Here is a 20,043-nt window from a genome sequence, read left to right on the forward strand (position 1 = left end):
AAGAAGCCTTGTTAATTAAATTATGTGGCATCTGCTGTGCCTATAGTATGAAATAAAGAAAATCCTTTTCTGGGCGAAAAAAAAGGGTTTTAACCTTTAAAACATGTGTTATAAATATATAAGCTTTTTTACACATAGAGAGGGGTAGACGGTGGCGGAATTTTAGGCCCCTTTTTTCTAGAAAATTTCGCTCACAAGAAAGTGCTAATTCCGTATGTTATTTTGGTAAAACAATAGAAGACCGATGAACGTTCGGTGACCCTGTGGGTGGTGGAGATTCCATTAAAAATGTTGTGGTAACTGAAGAGCTATGCACACTTTAAGATATAACCCATAAAACTTCGTATATACTAGTTATCTAAGTTACATGTGATTTTGATACTAAAATATAATTCACAACGAAAGTGAATGCGTTCTTGAAAGAGCAAAATGAACTACGTACAACTTTGCATTAAATTGGCACTAGTACAGCCAGTTCTCACTCTATAATCTTATGGCTCACCGGGAAACACGTCGGCGTTGGCAGTCAACGATGGTCACCGTCGATGACATCCTCATCGAGATCGTGCTACGACTCCCGACAAAGTTACAGGTACAACTGAAAACCGTTTGCCAACGCTGGCGCTCCTCTCATTTACAGCCACAATTTCTCTTTGCTCCACACTCATTTATTGGAAGAATGTTGTTCATTGGAATTATGGGCTGATGGGTGGTTTAATGTACTTTGAAATTGACAAGAGTATGATTGGTGAATCTCCCGAGGTAAGTTCAGCTGATGAAATTTAGCCTTTTCACGCATTTGCTAGTGGAATCTGGTGGCTGTTTGTGTTAATTAAATTAAGGAGTGAGAACAACAAATTGTGTGTACCTTGTTACGCAGCGAAAATTATTGCAATTGCTTCCAATATAATTTCCCCAAATCTACTTTGAATCAATAGGAAACAAAGTTTATTTCACAAATTAAAGTCTTCCCTCTTTTGTACGTGTGTTTTATTGGGAGAAGAAAAAAATTTCACACACTTGAAAATTCTTCTGCATGAGAAATATATAGAAGAGGATAGAGGAAAAAATTACCGATATAAACCACCACTGCACGTTCCCACATCTCTCAATAATGTGCGATAATTTTTAGGAGTTATAAAACCTCTGTTAGTAACCTCCTTAAGTTTAATCTCTTCTAAAACGAATCGGGTCAGTCCACATAGGCGACCCGCGACCCAAACCTAATATCCAACATCTCCCACTTCGCACAGGTGGACTAGATCCAAACTAGTAACTACCATAAAAATAATACACATAATTCATACTGACAAATAGTTCGTGCGGCCTGCGAGAATTAAAAGTCATAATATTCTTAAACCCTTTAAGGTTGTTTAACAGCTCTATGTAGAAATCCAATCAAATGCGGAAGGGATTTACTATTAACATGAGGATCTTATTACTCGCAATACCCTAGACATCCTTTGATGTTCCAGTAACTATTTATCTGATCCCTCATCCTTGAAAGAGGTGAACTCAGTTTCATGTTTAACTTTGTATTCATAATTACATTTGATACCTTCATGGTAAGTTTAATGGTCGACCTATAAATACAAGTTAAATGACTAAATTTTTAGTTGTCTTCCCTTCCTACTCGAATCTTTCAATTCCAAATCAACTGCTTTTCTAGACATGCACTACATTGCCGAATTGCTCATGGCTATTAGTGACATGCTAAAGTAGCAACACTGATTAACACTTCAATAGACAGTAAAAGGTCAAATGGTATTTCAATAAAAGTTACTATAACTTCTTTGGGATCTCACACAATGAAGAAGCATTCTTCCATTATCCCATTGGTCAATAGCACACTTGGTATAAAACACACATCTTATATTGGTGCGTGTCTTATTCTTTTAATTATTCAACACCGTACAGATCTTGTTCTAGACACCTCCAAATGTCTAACCCGAGTTTCTCACTTCAATAATCCTCAAATCCAACTTTTTGTAGAAACTCGCATCTGGATTACAAAGCAAGTCATAATCGAACGTTAAAATTCTTTAAGTCTACTAATTGTCGAGACCGACCTTTACAAGTAAATATAGCCTCGCATTATCCAAGGTTCTATAGGTCTCATCTCGTCATGATTCTTAATGTAAGAGGCGATTGCTCGTGTGAGAGAGCCAATCTCACGACTTGTTCGACACACTTTATCAACAAAAACATAATTACATGTATACGAAATATAAACATAAATTCAATAGTCAAATATCGGATGAGCATATTATAATACTAGGCAGGGATGGCCAGTGCCAGCCCGGGCCCAATAATATAAATGTTGAAACTATATCTAGCAAAATACATAATTCAAAAAACATTAAAGTAGGCATAAATTAATTGACATATAACAAACAATCAATTAAAGTTGTAATTAAGAAAATGCAACAAAGAATTTGAGAATACGTGAGTTTCTGAACTTGAGTTACTTTTGAAATTACAAGAACGAACATAACTATAAAATTGAAGCTGATATCATGGCAGACTTATTGATGCACACTTTACGGGGAGTTACCCTATTCAGATGTAATAATAAAATAAAGCATTGTTCAACTGAAAATGAAAAACAAGCTCACATCCTTCCAATGAACAGAAAAGATGATCAAAATATTATGACTTTAATTATTTGAAGCATAGAAGAAAGCATCCCGGCTATTCATTCATAACAAAATCTTCTCACGAAAGTAGTTTGGAATATCAGTTGTTCCCAAAACTTCAGTAAGTTCTAAATCCCAAAGAGATAACAGAATTGCTCCGTATACTTCTTACTCTCTGCAAACATTCATGTATATTAAAATCTAAATAGATATCTATTCAAGAATAAGTTGGTTTTGGCATATAAATAATTTATAACTTACTGCAGCAATAATCCAATTAGAAACTCATTTGGTTGAAAAAAGGAGAAGCAGCTAGATATCCGATTTACGATAGAAAGCACTTCATAAATTCAACCGGAATGAAAACTATAATTAATTTAGCACAGTCAATAAAATGTTCCTCAACATCAGTATCTTTTTTGAGTTCCTAATAGGGCCTGTAAATCAATAATTTTACATGGCCTCTCAATTTCTGTGAATTTTAGAAGGAAAAAGACTTCAGAAAAAGAGTTAAAGACAATTTAAGAATGACCAACCTGAAATATAAATTCTACTGCTTGAATTGAAAATTAACTTGCTTTCTTACTTGTCAATTGTGCTAAGAGGTTGACAGTCTTTGCAAGAAGAAATCATTTTCATGTTTTGCAAAGAGGAAACCACTTCAACTCTGGGTTAACAGAGCATGAAAGTCCTCCACTTAAACTGCAAAAACCATAAAAAGCAAATTTTATATTTACGACGGAAAAAATAATAAAAAAGTAATGTATTTTCTCTTAATCATAAGGATATAAAAAGACTTAATGTGATACTTTATTATAACTTACATTGTTTTATCTTTTCAGTTAAAGACTAATGTGTACTGAAGCCAACCATTTCATAAGGCGTATATTGATTCCTTTCTTGAACTACAGCTGGTCAAAAGATCAGTTTCAAACCTTACTACATGTTTATTGGTTACTGCAATACAAAGAAAAAAATCTTAGGTTCCAAAATCAATAATCAGGACCCTGCCAAGGACGGACACAGTCCTTTATCTAGCTTCTTGTGAATCAAATGCAGTTGAAATCACCAGTAGAGGAGACATGTGTATAAATTGAAATAGTAGGTCATAATATCAGAAAGTCTGGTGGAGGGAAACAGGAATTCACATGACTGTATCATGTGATTGAATAGCGAATAGATATTCTTTTAGGGTATCATTCTCACAGTAGAAGCTTCATATTATTTTGCAAAAGAAAGTTAATTAAAGACATATTATCTTTTGAGAAGAGAAGAGCATCCTGCACTCCATCATATTTCCAGCCAAAAGCTGGTATTTTCTCTGAATTCTCTTGGCATAACTCATAAGAAGAATACTATTCAATATCTATATTCTCTTTGTAACTAAGAAGAAAGTGAAAGGAAGAAGCGATACAACTTTTCATTATCATTTAAGAAGTCATAAAGACTCTATTGTTTGATTTCAACTCAATTTCTTCCTAGATAAATGACTATTGAGCCATCACAGTGCATTGTTACAGACAGTTAAAAAAGAATGTGACAAAAGTAGGTTAAAAAAACTGTCAAGAGAAAGGCCGCTGAAATAAAGAACATTAAAATGAGAATTACAGTCTGCCAGTAAATACCAATACTAATGGCAATGCCAAAACATTGAGGCCATATACTTTCTCCCTCAACTATAAAAGTGTGAGTTCATGTTTTATTAGATCTTCAACTATAATATACAACTGTTAGAAATGTAAAAATTCATAAATGTATAAAAGAGAGGTCAACATTTTGGAAGATCACCACAAAAAACTCCTCTAATTGATAATTAAATTTATATGGTTTTTCACAGTACTTTAGAAGGTTAGTACACCCCTAACTTATGAACTATAAGCGAATGAAGATCCACCGAAAGCTATGTACTTGCGAGTTGGAATATATGCTCTCAATTCTATTTTTATAATTCTTAGCATTGTCCTAAAGAAGTAAGATTAAGTCATGTTTCAAAGTCTAGAATTTTTTTTATAAGGGCAAAATCAAGGATCCTTACAATGAAGGCTTAATATCTCTAAACAAGTTAATTGGGTAAAAGTACGTAATAAAACCAAAATAGATGGAAACCTATACCTTCACTGTTCACATTAGGAAGATATATTATGTCCCTTCTTTTTTGGGCATAAATTTAAACCCCCTTATTAGATTAAGCTCCCTCATTATTAGATAATTCATATATACGAATGAGTAATCACCAATCAATTTTTAGAAGCTACCACTACTCAGAAAGTTCTGATGCTGAAGCACTTTCTTATTCGCTTAAAGATAGTTATTCTTTCTTCTAATCATTTAGAATTCACTCATTCTGCATTCTCATAAAATATTTTCTTCGCCATCATACAATCTCCTTCTCTACTCAAAACTGCTACAATGTCCGAACAAAAATTTCTGAATCATTAACAATTACTTTTATATAAGTTTGACCTAGCCAACTCCCAATAATTCAAGAAAGTAACCACTGAGTCTAAAGTTTATTGAATTGCATAAAACAACATCGTATATGGAAAAAAATAAAATAGAAATACCTACTCATGTGAAGGACAAATCAAAAAAGGCAGCTCGGAGCACAAAGAATCTGGCACTCACGCAAGGTACGGGGAAGGGTCGCACCTCCAAATCCAAATCAACAAATACTTGTAAGATCACAAGTATGTCCAAGAGGAAAATACATTTCAGATCCCATACACACATGATCAACACTTAATAAAAAGGCGTATACATAAGTATAATAAATAAATAAATAAATAAAAAAGAGGAGAAAGAAAGAAAGATAAACCTTGAGAGGATGAAGACCGACTTTGAGATAGAAGGCAATGTATTTGCTTCGGCATCCCTTAACCTCTTTCTCATCTAGGGCATCCCTAGACAAAGGTAAACAAAAAAATTTATCGAAAATCTTCAATAATAGTCCAGGGATTTTTAGCAACAAAATCATATGTGGAGCAAAGACCAGAAATGAGAAATTGACATAAGGGGTTACTGCAGAAAGAGAAGAAAAATCAGGAATTAAACTAAAGAAGATACATGAGGTACAATCCAATAATCGAAGCGTCTCTGCAGATGTTAAAAAGATCCGAATTTGGTCCCTGTTGAACAAGTCTTAGAGTAAGAGAGCAATGAAAGAGCTGAACAGTAAGACAACCAAGATAAAAAGAGAATTAGAAAAGTGGTATGCAACGTGGCTATTAAATTGCACAATGAATGACACGTAAAAGTAAATACTTGAAATGTCTAATATACCCTCAGTTTGTAAACTAATTGCCTTGAAGCACACAAGTCGAAACTAGTGGCTCTTTTATTATATAGATATTCATATCCTTGAGTCATAACATGTTTCTCAAATAGGTCTCTAGATATTGCTTTTGTAAAAAGATCAGCTATCATTCTTCGCGTAAGAATGTACTGTAAATTTATCTATCCACTTGCTATCATGTCTCTCACAAAGTTATACTTGATGTGATACTTGTGTATGCAATAGCCGCTTGACTATCACAATATAGAGTCATGGGACTCTGAGAGTTCTTTGTAATATCCAAATGCTCAAAGAATCTCTTCAACCAAACAACTTCTTGTACTGCAGATGCACAAGCCACGAACTCAACTTCCATCGTCGAAAGGGTTGTAAAAGTTTGTTTCTTACTTTTTCATGAAATAGCATCATCATTAAGTAAGAACGCATAATCAGATGTTGATTTTCTATCATTCCGGTCACTAGCCCAATCCACATCTATATATCCTCTCAAGTATAAATCATTTTCACCATAACATAGGGAATAATCTGCAGTTCCCTTCAGGTATCTGAAAATTCTCTTCACAACTTTCCAATGATCTCTTCCAGGATTGGATTGATACCTGCTAACCAGACCTACGACATAACAAATGTATGTGCGAGTACACATCATAGCGCACATCAAGCTCCTAACAGCACTTGAATACGGAACTCGTGACATGTCTTCCTTTTCATTTTCAGTCTTGGGGACACATTTCAAGGCTTAAAGTTTCACCTTTCGCTATAGGAGTATCCATGGATTTGCAACTATTCAAAATTTTCTTTAGATAAGTTTCTTGAGATAGACTCAATAACTTTTTGAAACGATATTTTTGGATCTTAACTCCAAGGATATAGTCTGCCTCACCGGTCTCTTTCATGTCAAATAACTTCGAAAGCCATGACTGATAATTTTCAAGTACTCCAAATTATTTTGGGCTAATAAAATAGCGTCCACATAAAGAGAAAAAATTACAAACATTGCGGAATTTTTCTTCACATAAATGCAATGGTCTTCATTGATCATGGTGAAATCATACCTCCTTGTGAAATCTCAAATACCGCCTTGAAGATTGCTTCTGGCCATAAATAGATCTTTTCAATTTACGGACATTCTTTTCTTGGCTTTTAATGATGAAGCCTATAGGTTGTTCCATGTAAATTTTTCCGTTTTGTTGTCCATTGAGAAAAGTTGTCTTCACGTCCATTTGGTGTAATTCCAAATCCAAACATGCAACAATAGCCAAAAGTAAGCGAATTAAGGTAAACTTCACAACTAGTGAAAATATTTCCTCATAATCTATTCCAGCTTCTTGAGTAAAGCCTTTTTCCACCAATCATGCCTTGTATCTTTCTATTGACTCATCCGCTTTGCATTTAACTTTGAGAACCCATTTTCTCTCAATGGCTCTACGCCCAGGCGGAAGTTCAACTAGATCCCAGACTTTGATGGTTTTCATGGACTCTAATTCTTTTTTTATTGCTTTCATCCACTCATCTTTTCAGGGCTTAACAAAGCCTCAATCACAAACTTTGGCTCATCCATTTTGGTGGGAGATACCAAGAAAACATAATCTTCAATCTCATAAGTATATTTGGGTATATTTTTCCTAGTACAATTTCGTAGTTGAAATTCAAATTCGTCAGAAGGATTTTAGGATCGAGAACTCCCACTCGAATCAATGACAAGATCTTGATCGATTTGATTATCAACTATATCAAAAGATACTTGCTGACTATCTGAGTTCTACATTTCATAAAGAGACTCTCTATTCTTTACCTGGCCCTTCTTTGGAAAATTATTTTCCAGAAATGTGACATCTCGTGATTCAATATCAGTAACACTTTCTTCCTCTAATTCAACAATGAACACATACCTTTTGGAGTGTTCTGAATATCTTATACAAATACATTTCTTGCATTTTGGACCTAATTTACCAAACTTGCTAAAAGAATCTTTTACATATGCAGCACAACTCCAAGGTCGTAAATCATTTAAGTTTGGTTTATGAACAGTCCAAAGCTCATAAGGAGTGAAAAAAACTGATTTAAAAGGCACTTTATTCAATATGTAGGCTGCAGTCAATAACGAATCTCCCCAAAAGGAGATAGGTAAATTTGCTTGTGCCAGCATGGACCTTATCATATCCAATAATGTTCTATTCCTCCTTTCTGCTACACCATTTTGTTGTAGTTAACTGTTTAGTTATGCCTTTTTCGTTGCATAATTCTTCAATTTTTTTAATAGACATTCACGCCCTCTATCGGTTCTTAAGGTCTTAATCCTTTTGTCTAATTAATTCTCAACATCATTCAAATATTTCTTAAAGCATTCTAGTGCTTCAGATTTATGAGAAATCAAATAGACATAACCAAAGCACGTGAAATTGTCAATGAACATAATGAAATATAAAGCAACAGACCTAGCACTCACATTCATTGGACTACATATATTAGAATGGATTAATTGCAATAGAAAATTAGCTCTCTTAGCCTTTTCAAATAGTTTACGTGTAATTTTTTCGGCAAGATAATTTTCACAGGGTGGCATTTTAATTTTAGAGAAAGAACCTAAATGTCCTTCCTTAGCCAATATATTCATTGGATCCTGCCCTATGTGACCTAATCTTGCATATCATGTAATAACATCAACACCATTATTACTAGAATAATTTGCCATAACACAACTGTCAACATAGTAGTTATACGTAGAAGGATTATAATCTAATACAATAAAACCATCATAACGATGTCCAAAATCATAAAAACCATTGTCTAGGGTAATTCTAAAACCATTGCGACTAAAGTTCAAATAGAAATCTAAATCTAGAAGAACAGACACAAAGACTAAGTTTCGTCAAATTTCTAGAACATATAAGACGTCATGCAACATCAAAGATCGGCCACCATGCATGTCCATTATGCAAGTGCCTATTCCTTTGACTCAAGATTTGCATTATTTCCCACATATACATGCTGTGATCTAGGTGCAACTCGACGAAACTCTATAAACTCTTCTCTATCACGGCTCACATAGTCGGTGGCCCCTGAGTCTACAATCCATACATGATAAGATTCAGTTAGTAAAACAGTGCTAGAACATATATAGCACTAAGAGATGCATTTTGAAATGCTACCTTTTTCGGCTCAGTGCACTCACGAGCAAAATGGCCTGGAACTTGGCAATTGTAGCACTTCATCTTACTCTTGTCTTTCTTCTTGTGAAATCGTTTTCCTTTCTTGGAATTTAACATGTTTCTTTTCTTGGAGGATCCATCTCCGGTCTCATTACCATTTCTATCATTTTTTCAATTTCTCTTGCGATTGAAGCTTGATCTCTTTGTACCACTTGATTCTGCCACAAAGGCACTAGGTACAGCTTTAGCAACACCAAGTCGCTCATCTTCAAGCTCCACATGACGGGCAACATCAACAAAAGTTTTGATTGCTATCATTGTGGGTCAAGTTAACCTTCAAATATTTCCAATTATTGGGAAGAGACCGAATCACTGCCTGAACCTGCTGCTCATAAGAGAGAACATGACCAACACTTTTGAGTTGAGCAATCATATTTGATACACTACGGGAAACTGGACCTATGGCAATGATATTTGTCGCAACGGTTATAGAACCGTTGCAATAGAGGTCTATTGCAACGATTAAAACCGTAGCATAAGGATCTTGGTGCTATTGGCACACTTTTGCAATGAAAACGTTGCACTAGCATAAGAACCGTTGTAGTAGGAAGTGCTTATCGCAACGGTCATTGTATCCATTACGTTAAATACCTTTGTGGCAACGATTTATGGGATATACTATCTATTGCAATGACTATTGTTTCCCTCTTTATTTTTCCTACTTTTCATAATCCCGCTTAGTGATTCTTTTATTTTCTATTTTACTTTATTAATTTTATTTCTAATATAGCTTCAGACACATTGAAACAACCTCCCAATAAGGCTTTAGCACACTTAGATCTAAAGACCATATCTATCTCAAATTTGAAGAACGCATATACCAATCTAAAGGCTGCATCATCGAGCTCTCTTAGACCTGTGGAGGTCGATAGCCACCGCGAAAAGGGTAGGCTAATTGATTTAGGATTTCAAATTCATAGTCCATATATGATTATATCCAGGCAAGTAATTTTATTTTTGGTTTCAAAATTATCTTTTTTATCATTTTATATTTCTTCCAAAGATTAAAGAAGAATGTACTGAGTTCGGTGTGAGAGTGAGAGAAAAAAGAGGATGTTAGGAAATTAGGGTTTGGTAAAGTGTACGTTAGAGCAGGATTTTTGCTATCCGCCTAGGGTTTTCATAGTTGGTGTATATGGTGAGTATTTTTTGATATTTTCCCCTATTGGCCAGAAAATATTTCTTCCCAAAGCCATCTACGCAGCGGTAGAGCTTTTCACACTGGAAACTGGTAGCTCGGGGAGAACAAAAGAAAGATGTAAGTATAATTTTTTGTTATAGCATTTTTTTCTTTTCAGAAGATAAGCAGATTTCATTTCAAAAAACTTTGAGATATATGGTAGTGTAATTGAACGAAGTCTCATATTATTGACATGTGAATTTTGGGGGTTTGTTCTAGTATCATTCTTTTCTTGTTCTATTTATTAATTTATTATCGAGCTGATCATTTTGCTTTTGATTGAAGCATTTAATCAAAAGTGGGGATCTGTTAGAGGTTTTTCATATTATAATTCATGTCTATTTAAAAATGATGCCTTGATTGTGTTATTTCTGTATTGGCCAAGAAAAATATCTGGAAGTTGTTGCTCTTCCATGTTTTGATGGTATGTTGAACATTTAGACCCATATTTGTGGTATGCGCTTCTTATTTTTCTTTTACTGACACAGAGTTCTTTTCATCTTCTAATTTTGGTACATATATGTTTATGAAGCAAAAAATGTTCATTAAAGAAAAATGGATTATATGATTTTGAGATTAAAACATCGATACAACAGACACCACTTTTGAATTAGAAATACTACATTATAAGATTGATTTAAACTACTCTACATAAAAGTTGCATTTTTTTGCGGTTACTATCTTTGTTGTGTGTTGATACCAATTTGGTTATGAAAAGTTCCCCCTAATTCTGGTTGGCATATCGATAACTTTCTGATGGATATAGCAGAAGGCATTAGTAACTTGCGTGGTGCTCCATATCATTAGACCATCTAGTATATATTATTGTAAAGGATATACTTATAGTTTACATTTACTGAATTAAGTTTCATTAAGATGCATCACTTGTAGTAATTCGTTTGGCATCCTTATAGATGAGTATTAGATTAAAAGTTTCTCTACTTGTCAGGTTTCTGCTGTAGACTGAGAAGATATCAATTTCTTAGCCTTCTATTTATGATTATGTGTAGAATTGAATCTTATGCTACAGTCTTGTCTGTTAATCTATTTGTGGCAAATTAAACCTTCCTTTCGTAAATCTTATCTTCGTTTGTTCCTCGTCTTAATTTTTTTTTTGTAATTTTAGTGCTGCCTTTTGACTTTTTCGCTTTTACTACTTGCCTTAAACTTTGTTGTCTTGAATTGCTGGATATAGAGAAATCTTGGAGGCAATATTCTCTGCTTTTATCGGGTAAGAAAGTACCAATTATTGCTTAGGAATTGGATAATGGTAAAGTGAACATCAACTCAATGTACGAGGTAATATTGGCCTTAATGATCAAACAACTGGTTTGTACATGGATCTCTCTCCTATAAACCTTGAGACAAGATTACAATCACCACTCAAATAATTATTTTTAATAGCTTTCTTAAAACTTTTCCATCTTTACATAAAGACAATATTTGTCTAAAGGTTTATTAAAGATGTATGAAGAATGAATAAATAGCTTTGTTGGAGTAATAGTAAAGTTACATGCAATTCATGTATTTTCCGGTAAACCACAACTTTATGATAGTATACTTTTCTGTCATGCTTAACTGTTGAGTGAAATCCATTTTGGTCTATTGCTATGTTGGAAAAGACAGAAGATGAGGGGAATCACTGTTTCGCTATGTCCTGAATAGTAAGGGCGATGTGTAAAAGCTATTGGTTGGCACTCATTTGAAGTTAAAATATCTAGCTGCTTTTGAGGTGAATTCTGCTTAACTGCTTAATTAGAGCTAATGATGTAGCTTTAGCTTGAAATTTATACTTACCATTTTACTGAAAATGGATTTTTGGAAAGTGATGCACTTCTTCGGTGTTACACAGATTGCTAAGAAATTGTACAGAGACCATCTGCACTCTTTCCTCATGAGACATCAAGCAAGATTAAATCATATTTTGGAGTTGTTTCATGGAGAACTGGTAAAAATTATCTAGTATTGTATGTTATAAATTTGACTTTGAAATGTGTTGATGCAACTTGCCAATTAATTTAAGGTTATGTAAAGTGTCATCTAATTCAATTTACAAGGATGTAACATTCTGTCACCTGATGCTTTGGCCCTTTTCCAATGATTTTCATATAAGAGTAAGGTTGAAAATTATTGTGCTCCAGCATGTAATTTAAAAGGACTGCTTAATGTTTTTGATCAGTAGTTTGTCTCTTACATGAATTGTGTAATTGCATCTTCTTAAGGCATTTTTAATTGTCAATTCAGATTGTCTTATAGAAATATAATTTGTAGGCCAAATTTATTAGCACCCACCAAACAGAAATCCAGTTTACACGAATGCTTCTTGCCAAATTTTTTTATTTTCAGGTGATTCTTTCTTATACTAACAGATTCCATTCATATTATGTTTCTTTCTACAAGCTATTTCAGGTTGAACATCAGTATTTATCCAACGAATAATTATAGAAGCATACTATAATTATATTAAATAAGGCATAAGTTGTTGACATCAACATGAATAAGTCAACAAGACTTATTATGAAAAGTAGACAAGGTCAAAGGTCTAGATATCTTATAGATAATTTTGACATTGAAGAAGTTAGTCACTTTGATTCTTTAATTTGTATATGTCTGAATATTTAGTCCCCTTCTGAGATCCATTCATAGTGCATGATTATTCCTATACAAAGTGCTCTGAATAGGTAGACTTATGCGGTATGATTTGCAACTTTTGATAGATTTAGCTGATTAATTCAAACTTAATGATTATTTTTACCATTCAAAGTTTTTTCTAACATTTCTTTTTCATCATTTGTAGGTGGATCAAATAAGCTAATGTGTATATTGAAGCAGTGAAGATGATATTGAGTCATATGAGATTGTTGATGAAACATTAGTTTGTTTAGATACTTTAGATTAATTTGTTTTAGAACTTCTAATTAATGTGCGAAATTCTGTATGTTACTCGTTGTATATTCTAAATGATAATTTTGATTATAAATAATAGTATCCTATCGTGATTTATATATCATTTTAGCGCATAAGTTTTTATTTAGATAAATAATTAACAACTAAATAAAAAGGTACATATTTAGTTCAATAAACCATTGCAATAGCCCCAATAAACTGTTGCGATAAACCCCTATAACATAGCAAATTGTTACAACTCCTAATAATGGTTGCAATATGTAACCTGAACCGTTGCTATTGCATCCACAAACCGTTGCAATAGCCTCAATGACCGTTGCATAAAACGATATTACAACGATTTTGAACCGTTCCATTTGACTAAATGACCGTTGCAACAGACACGTCTACGACGACGATTATAAAACCGTTGCAACAAGCTTTCTTTGGCAACGGTTGGGAAACCGTTACACAGAACTGTTGCAATAGAGCTATTGGCACGCGATCTGATAGGACGGTCGATGAACCGTTACAATATGTCTGTCGCAACGGTTTCCTCTCTATTGCAACAGTTTTGGAACCGTTGCAATAGGTCTATTTTCTAGTAGTGACATCACCCTTAGATATTGCTTGACACTATGATCATGATGCTTTTTGTACGTGTCAAACTTGATTGTCAGCTGTCTAAGGCGAGTTACAGTTGTACCGCCATATGCCTCTCTTAAATATGCCCACATGGCTTGAGCAGAGGATATTGCTCACATTCATAGATGAGATCATCAGCAACTGAACTTACAATAATTCCATGGTGAAGCCTAGGTGCTTCACCATGAGAGCTTCCTCCGGTACCACTCCGAAATAAACCACCTCGAGTTTGAGCTCAAGGAGTAGGTTTGGAAGAATGATATGTACAAGCTTAATGAGCAACAAGACGGGGCCGTCAAGGATCTTCCGCCCAAATTAGACAGGGTTCAGAAGGAATCTTCGACCCTAAAGCGGGACCATGCTGACCTAGTCGAAAAGGTAAAGGTCTTTGATGTTAAAAATGAGAATCTGGTCATGGTGGCTAACAACACAACCTCGTAGGTCCAATAGAAGATCGACCGGTTTGACCAACTCCAAGCCAAGATAAACGAGGTCCAAGCCATGGCTGACAGGTGGGAAAGAAAAATAGACCTGCTGGCTTCGGAGAAGGAAATCACTAAGGCGAAGTTAGCATCGATAGAGGTCCAACTTCGAGTGGCCAAGGAGAAAGTTGATAACTGGTCTCAGCTGAATGACGACCTCCGAACACAACTGAGCTCGACTGTCATAGAGCAGGATGCCCTCAGTAGAGAATACGAGGCAGTGAAGTCCAAGTTGGATACAACCACCGTCGATGCTGACGAAATGGTAGCCCAATACAAGGCCAGTGTGGAGGCAACTGAGGTTCGCCTGAAGGAAAAGGCTGAATATATGAAGCGACTATCCCGAAGAGAGACTTTTGAAGAGATCCACGCTTGAGGTTTTGACCTGTCGGCTGAGATCGAGGAAGCCAAAAGGTCCAAGGTCGAGGCGAAGAAGCTTTATGACGGTACCGAAGGCTCTGAGGGTTTCGAGGGTTCCGAGGGATCCAAAGACTCCGATGGCTCTGAGTCGAGCCCCGGTGAAGACTAGGCGTGGATGCCTAAGCGCTTTTTTAGTTTTTGCCTTGTATATTTTTATTTTTATTTTGAGGCCGTTTCTCTTGGGCCTTTATAAGTATATTCCGGAATTTATATAGAATTTTCCCTTTCTGGCAATTTCATGTTTTTACTTTTTCAGCGTCTTTTCATAATTTCTATTCTTGTAATTCTTCTAATGCCTCAGCATAGAATCAAATATAGTCATACAGCGTTCGATTTTCAGAGGTAGAGCCTGGCTTGTATGCAACTTTGTTTGCTCGAGGTTTTGAAAACTCGGTGTGACTGGAAGTTTTTTCAAGACGCTTAAGTGATTTTAGACGATGTTTTTGTCGAGGGTAACCTTTTAGCAGGTTTCGAGTTCTTATAAAGGCCTTAATTTATGATCATGAGCTTTGGACGTCTCCGATCCGTTTTTAGAGTGGCCATGGCCTTCACTATTTAGGCACCACTTAATAGGTTTGGTGCCTCCGGGATTTAGTAGCCCGAGTAGTTCAAACTTTTTTCGGATGATTGTCCCCGAGTAGGGGTGGCACTTGGGCTAGGTTATTCCCGAATAGGGGTATCCCTTGGGCTCGATAGTCCCCGAGTGGGGGTAGCCCATGAGCTTTTAGGATTCAGTATTTAAGAGGCAAGAAAATGTGTAATAGCAAGACGGAACCTCCTTTTATTTCTGTGTGTAATGTACATGATCGAAAATGCATAAAAGCTTGTATCATGGCTAAAGTGGACTATTTAGGCACGGTTCATACGACCGTTTGACCCTTACAATGAATCCTAACCACCGAGCCTTAGCTTCTAGCATATAAGGTTTTCTTTTTTCCTTGCTAAAAACCTTAATCCGAGGGTAATGGCCCCCAGTATTCGAGGTCGAGCTTGAGAAGGCTCAGATACTGTTGATGTGGAATGAACGCCCATTGACTCCGATTTGAGACCGACCTTCGAATCTAAGTTAGCACTTTTTGCTGTTGCCTCATTAAAAATCTTGCCGAAAAACCTATTTTGGGACAAAATTGGTTCAAGGGAAAAAGAGTGCAATGCGTGTTTTCAGACCTAATAGCCACATCCATCCTTGGCCGTTGCCTGCAAGTGTTAGTCTGATTCGTAACATGATTAAAGAGTATTTAAGATCATACCTTAGCAATAGTACCACTTTAAGTGCGTCACGTTCCAGTAATTCGGTAGTTGCATACTGTTTCCCGCTTCGAGTTTGTATGAGCCTTTATCGGTAATTTCGATGACTCTCCCTAATATTGAAATGTTGAGGTTGGCTCTTCGGTTGTAGTATCTCTCTATATGTTGTTTTTAAGTGGCCAACTGGACTAAAGCTGCCTCACACCTTTCATCCAATAGTTCCAGGCTCGTAATTATAGCCTTACCATTTGACTCTTCGGTCGCATATTGGAACCTGAGGCTCGGTTCTCCTACCTCAACTGGTATCAAGGCCTCATCCCTATAGACCAACAAAAATGGAGTGGCCCCGGTACTAGACTTCGAGGTTGTACGATATGCCCATAGGACTTCAAACAAGATTTCCTTCCATTCCCCTTTGGCATCGGTCAACCTCTTTTTAGGTTTTGAAGTATGGTCTTGTTTGTTGACTCCGTCTATCTGTTCCCACTAGGATGATAAGGTGTTGATAGTATCTTTTTAGTCTTGTGATCTTCGAAGAATTTGTTTACCTTGCTGCCGATGAATTGCCTCCTATTATCGCACATGACTTCGGCCAGTATCTCAAATCGACATACTATGTGGTCCCAGATGAAGTCAATGACTTCTTTCTCCCGAACCTTTTCGAATGCTTGAGCCTTGACCCATTTGGAGAAATAGTCAGTCATGAATAGTATGAATTGAGCTTTATCGGGTGTCCATGTCAGGGGACCAACGATGTCCATCCTCTATTTCATAAATGGCCACGGGGACAGGACCGAGTGTAGTAGCTCTCCCGGTTGATGGATCATCGGTACGTGTCTCTGGAAGCTGTTGAATTTTTGTACAAAGTCCTTCGCATCCTTCTCCATTTCGATCCAATAATAGTCAGCCCTGATTAATCTTCGAACCAAATATTCTGCCCCCGAATGGTTTCTACAAGTGCTTTCGTGAACTTCTCCAGGGCGTACTCGGTATCCCAGCCCCAAGAATCTAGCTAACATGCCATCGAATGCTCTTTTGAATAGTGTCCCTTCGACCAAGCTAAATCTGACAGCCTTGATACGCAGGACTCTCTATTCTCTAGGATCCAAGGGCAGCTTCCCAGTTTTCAAGTAGTCTATGTACTTGTTCCTCCAATCCCAGGTCAAACTTGTTAAGTTTACTTTGGCATGGCCCTCTTCTATCATTGACTTCATGAGTTGTATGACTGTTCCCGAACTGAATTCATCATCATCAACTGATGACCCCTAGTTAGCCAGAGCAGTAGTCTCGCTGTTTTGATCTCGGGGTACGTGTTATAGGGTCCATTCCTTGAATTGATGCAGTATTACCTGTAACTTGTCTAAATACCTTCACATTCGTTCCTCTTTTACTTCGAACGTTCCATTGACTTGATTTACCACGAGGAGGGAACACACTTAGCTTCGACCACCTCGGCCCCAAGGCTCTTAGCCAATTCGAGACCTGCAATCATGGCCTCATACTCGGCCTCATTGTTAGTCAATTTCATAGTTCTAATAGATTGCTTAACTACGTTCCCCGTAGGAGGCTTTAGCACGATGCCGAGCCCGGACCCCTTTGCGTTCGAGGCACCATCTGTAAAAAGGGTCCAAATTCTCAAGGAAGTCCCCAAGTCTAACAATTATTCTCTTTCAACTTCGGGCACTAAGGTCGGCATAAAGTCGGCCACGAAGTCGGCCAAAATTTAAGATTTTATGGCGATTCAGGGCCGATACTCAATATCGTATCCGCTTATTTCGACGACCCATTTGGCCAACTATCCCGAGAGCTCGTGCTTATGATTGTGCATGATCTTTCTCAGTGGATAAGAGGTCACGACACATATGGCACTCGGTCCTGTGGCCATGAGTGCCATGATACTTACTCATCTAGTTATGATCTCTCTGGGTAGGGTCAGATTGTAATGGTTGAGGCCACTTGGTCTCCTTGATGCATCCAGTGGCTGATACAATACTTGCTGCATCAATGCTGAAGTTATACTCTGACAATCTTGGAGCTTCCATTCCCCCGAGCGGCCTGTCGAAACCATTTTTGCTCATTATGCCTCGGTTATTGGGCCCTCGATCGCTTTTCTTTTCGTTCATTGTAGAGTTGCACCCAGACCTATTTCCCTTTCAATCTGCACTATATGGTTGGTATCGATCTCGGACCGGCCTTGATTTATGATCGACGACTCTATTAGGTCTGTCGTCAGTTCTTATGGGATGAACGGACCCGAAAGGTGCTTCGAGTTGGTCGTCCTCGACTTTGATTTTTGATTGGTACCTGTTGTGGACGTCGGCCCAAGTTACTACCGGGTACTCTACCAAATTTTTTTTCAGCTGCTGCGAAGCCAAGGAGCTTCGGGGTTGAGTACCTGAGTGAATGCCTGAACGGCCCAATCTTCCGCAAGCAGAGGTAAGTCCATCCGTTCCATTTGAAATCTTGACACGAACTCCTTAAGCATCTCGTTGTCCCTTTGCTTAACCTTGAAAAGATCCAATTTTTTGGTTTCGACCTTGATGGCCCCGACATGAGCCTTTACAAAAGCATCCGCGAGCATAGCGAACGAATCAATGGAATTTAGGGGCAAGTTGTGGTACCACATCATTGCTCCTTTTGACAGAGTTTCCCCAAACTTTTTTAATAATACTGACTCGATTTCGTCATCTTCCAAGTCGTTACCTTTGATGGCACATGTGTAGGAGGTCACATGCTCATTTGGATATGTGGTTCCATTATATTTTGGAATATCGGGCATACGAAACCTCTTCGGGATTAGCTTCGGTGCCGCGCTCGGAGGAAAAGGCTTTTGAACAAATTTCTTGGAATCTAGGCCTTTCAATATTGGGCGCACTCCTGGGATTTGATCGACCAGGGAATTGTATGTTTCCACCTTTTTGTCGTTTGCGTCAATTTTTTTTCCACCTGATTCCACCCGTTTTGTTAATGCTTCAAGCATTTTCATTACTTTAGGTCTGACACCGGACTCAGGTTCACCCGCCCTTTCAGTGATATGCTCATTCCTTCTAGTGTCTTCATGGGATGGTTCGGGCTCCACCCTACTATGGGTGTGACTCTGATTTTGTAGTTGTGCTATCGCTGCCTGTTGAGCCTCCAACATTTCAAAGATCAATCGCAGACTGACCACGTCGCCTTCGCCTTCAGGTGCTCCTTGAGTCGTTGGTCGGGCTCCCCGTGAACACTGTTCTCGGGGTCGTAGGTAGGTTGGCGTCGATGGCCACCTATGAGTTAGCATCGACTGGGTCTATGACTGGAACCCCGTTGGGATCAGCAGCAGGTACCTCGTTACTAGGCACTAGATTGTTGTTTTCGGCCAGACCCATCCTGAATGTTCAAGTGAGCGGACTGAGAAATTGACATTTTTAAGCTGACCGAAATTGAGACCTTAAAGAATTTGTGTAAAATAGAGTGTGTTATGGAGATTTATACCGAACCACCACTATTATTCTTAGCCCCACGATGAGCGCCAAACTGTTGACCCTTAAAACGGATAATTTTACCCCTAGTACAATTCTAAATAAGGTAAAAATCCTCCTTGTACATCAATCACTGATATGATACCGACATCGGGCGAGATCCGCGTCGTATATCCAGTTGGGTGCGGATATCATGGTCCTCCATTAGTCGTGTGCAACCATTTGTAATGCTTTCCGAGGTCTCGGAGCTCGTTCAGAGTTTGGGAGGTGTTGTCTTGACAGGCCCGGTGGTGAGCACCCCGTTCGGGCCTTAATACGAGAAGTCCCAGGCTTCGATTCCGATCCTATGGAGTCATGTCTTCGCTTCGTTTGATACACCGGAAAATCGGGGTATATGTTACCCCCGGTTTCACCCGTATACAGAAGTTTTATCCACTTCCCAGAACCAAATGAGTGGTATGCACTATATATAAAAGTACAAATAGAGAGGTACCTATTTATCTCTGTAGGGAGCTAAGAAACTCCATCCATTCATATGTGTCATGTACAAATATTAAGTTACCAAAACGATAAAAGATATATAT

General features: G+C 37.3%; 1 protein-coding gene and 2 long non-coding RNA genes across 14 annotated transcripts; 2 read left to right on the forward strand and 1 right to left on the reverse strand.

Moving 5' to 3' along the window:
• The first annotated feature begins 419 nt into the window (after positions 1-419).
• Positions 420-13,327, forward strand: LOC104221447 (uncharacterized). 6 transcript variants are annotated; one of them, XR_709731.2, is made up of 4 exons: positions 8,422-10,081; positions 10,314-12,052; positions 12,173-12,268; positions 13,118-13,327. It is a non-coding gene; the product is annotated as an uncharacterized lncRNA (long non-coding RNA). The 6 variants fall into 6 exon arrangements; XR_011400190.1 differs by having other exon boundaries at positions 10,314-10,398; positions 11,516-12,268; XR_011400188.1 differs by lacking the exon at positions 8,422-10,081 and adding an exon at positions 420-762 and having other exon boundaries at positions 10,314-12,268.
• Positions 2,368-5,860, reverse strand: LOC104221446 (uncharacterized). Of its 7 annotated transcripts, XR_709729.2 has the most exons (5): positions 5,700-5,844; positions 5,452-5,536; positions 5,201-5,308; positions 3,461-3,593; positions 2,368-3,338 (listed from the first exon to the last, which is right to left on the reverse strand). It is a non-coding gene; the product is annotated as an uncharacterized lncRNA (long non-coding RNA). The 7 variants fall into 7 exon arrangements; XR_011400185.1 differs by having other exon boundaries at positions 3,461-5,308; positions 5,700-5,853; XR_011400182.1 differs by having other exon boundaries at positions 3,461-5,536; positions 5,700-5,852.
• A 1,025-nt stretch (positions 13,328-14,352) lies between the features above and the next one.
• Positions 14,353-14,709, forward strand: LOC138871100 (uncharacterized). The gene has a single exon (XM_070148955.1). It carries the CDS (start codon positions 14,353-14,355, stop codon positions 14,707-14,709), a length of 357 nt encoding a protein of 118 aa, XP_070005056.1.
• Positions 14,710-20,043: the final 5,334 nt, after the last annotated feature.

This window comes from Nicotiana sylvestris, chromosome 6, assembly GCF_000393655.2.
Source record: "Nicotiana sylvestris chromosome 6, ASM39365v2, whole genome shotgun sequence".
Taxonomy (NCBI): Eukaryota; Viridiplantae; Streptophyta; class Magnoliopsida; order Solanales; family Solanaceae; genus Nicotiana; species Nicotiana sylvestris.

Bases quoted from the DNA above. Each gene is read 5' to 3' on its own strand.
- LOC138871100 (XM_070148955.1), top strand. From the start codon at position 14,353: ATGGCTGACAGGTGGGAAAGAAAAATAGACCTGCTGGCTTCGGAGAAG.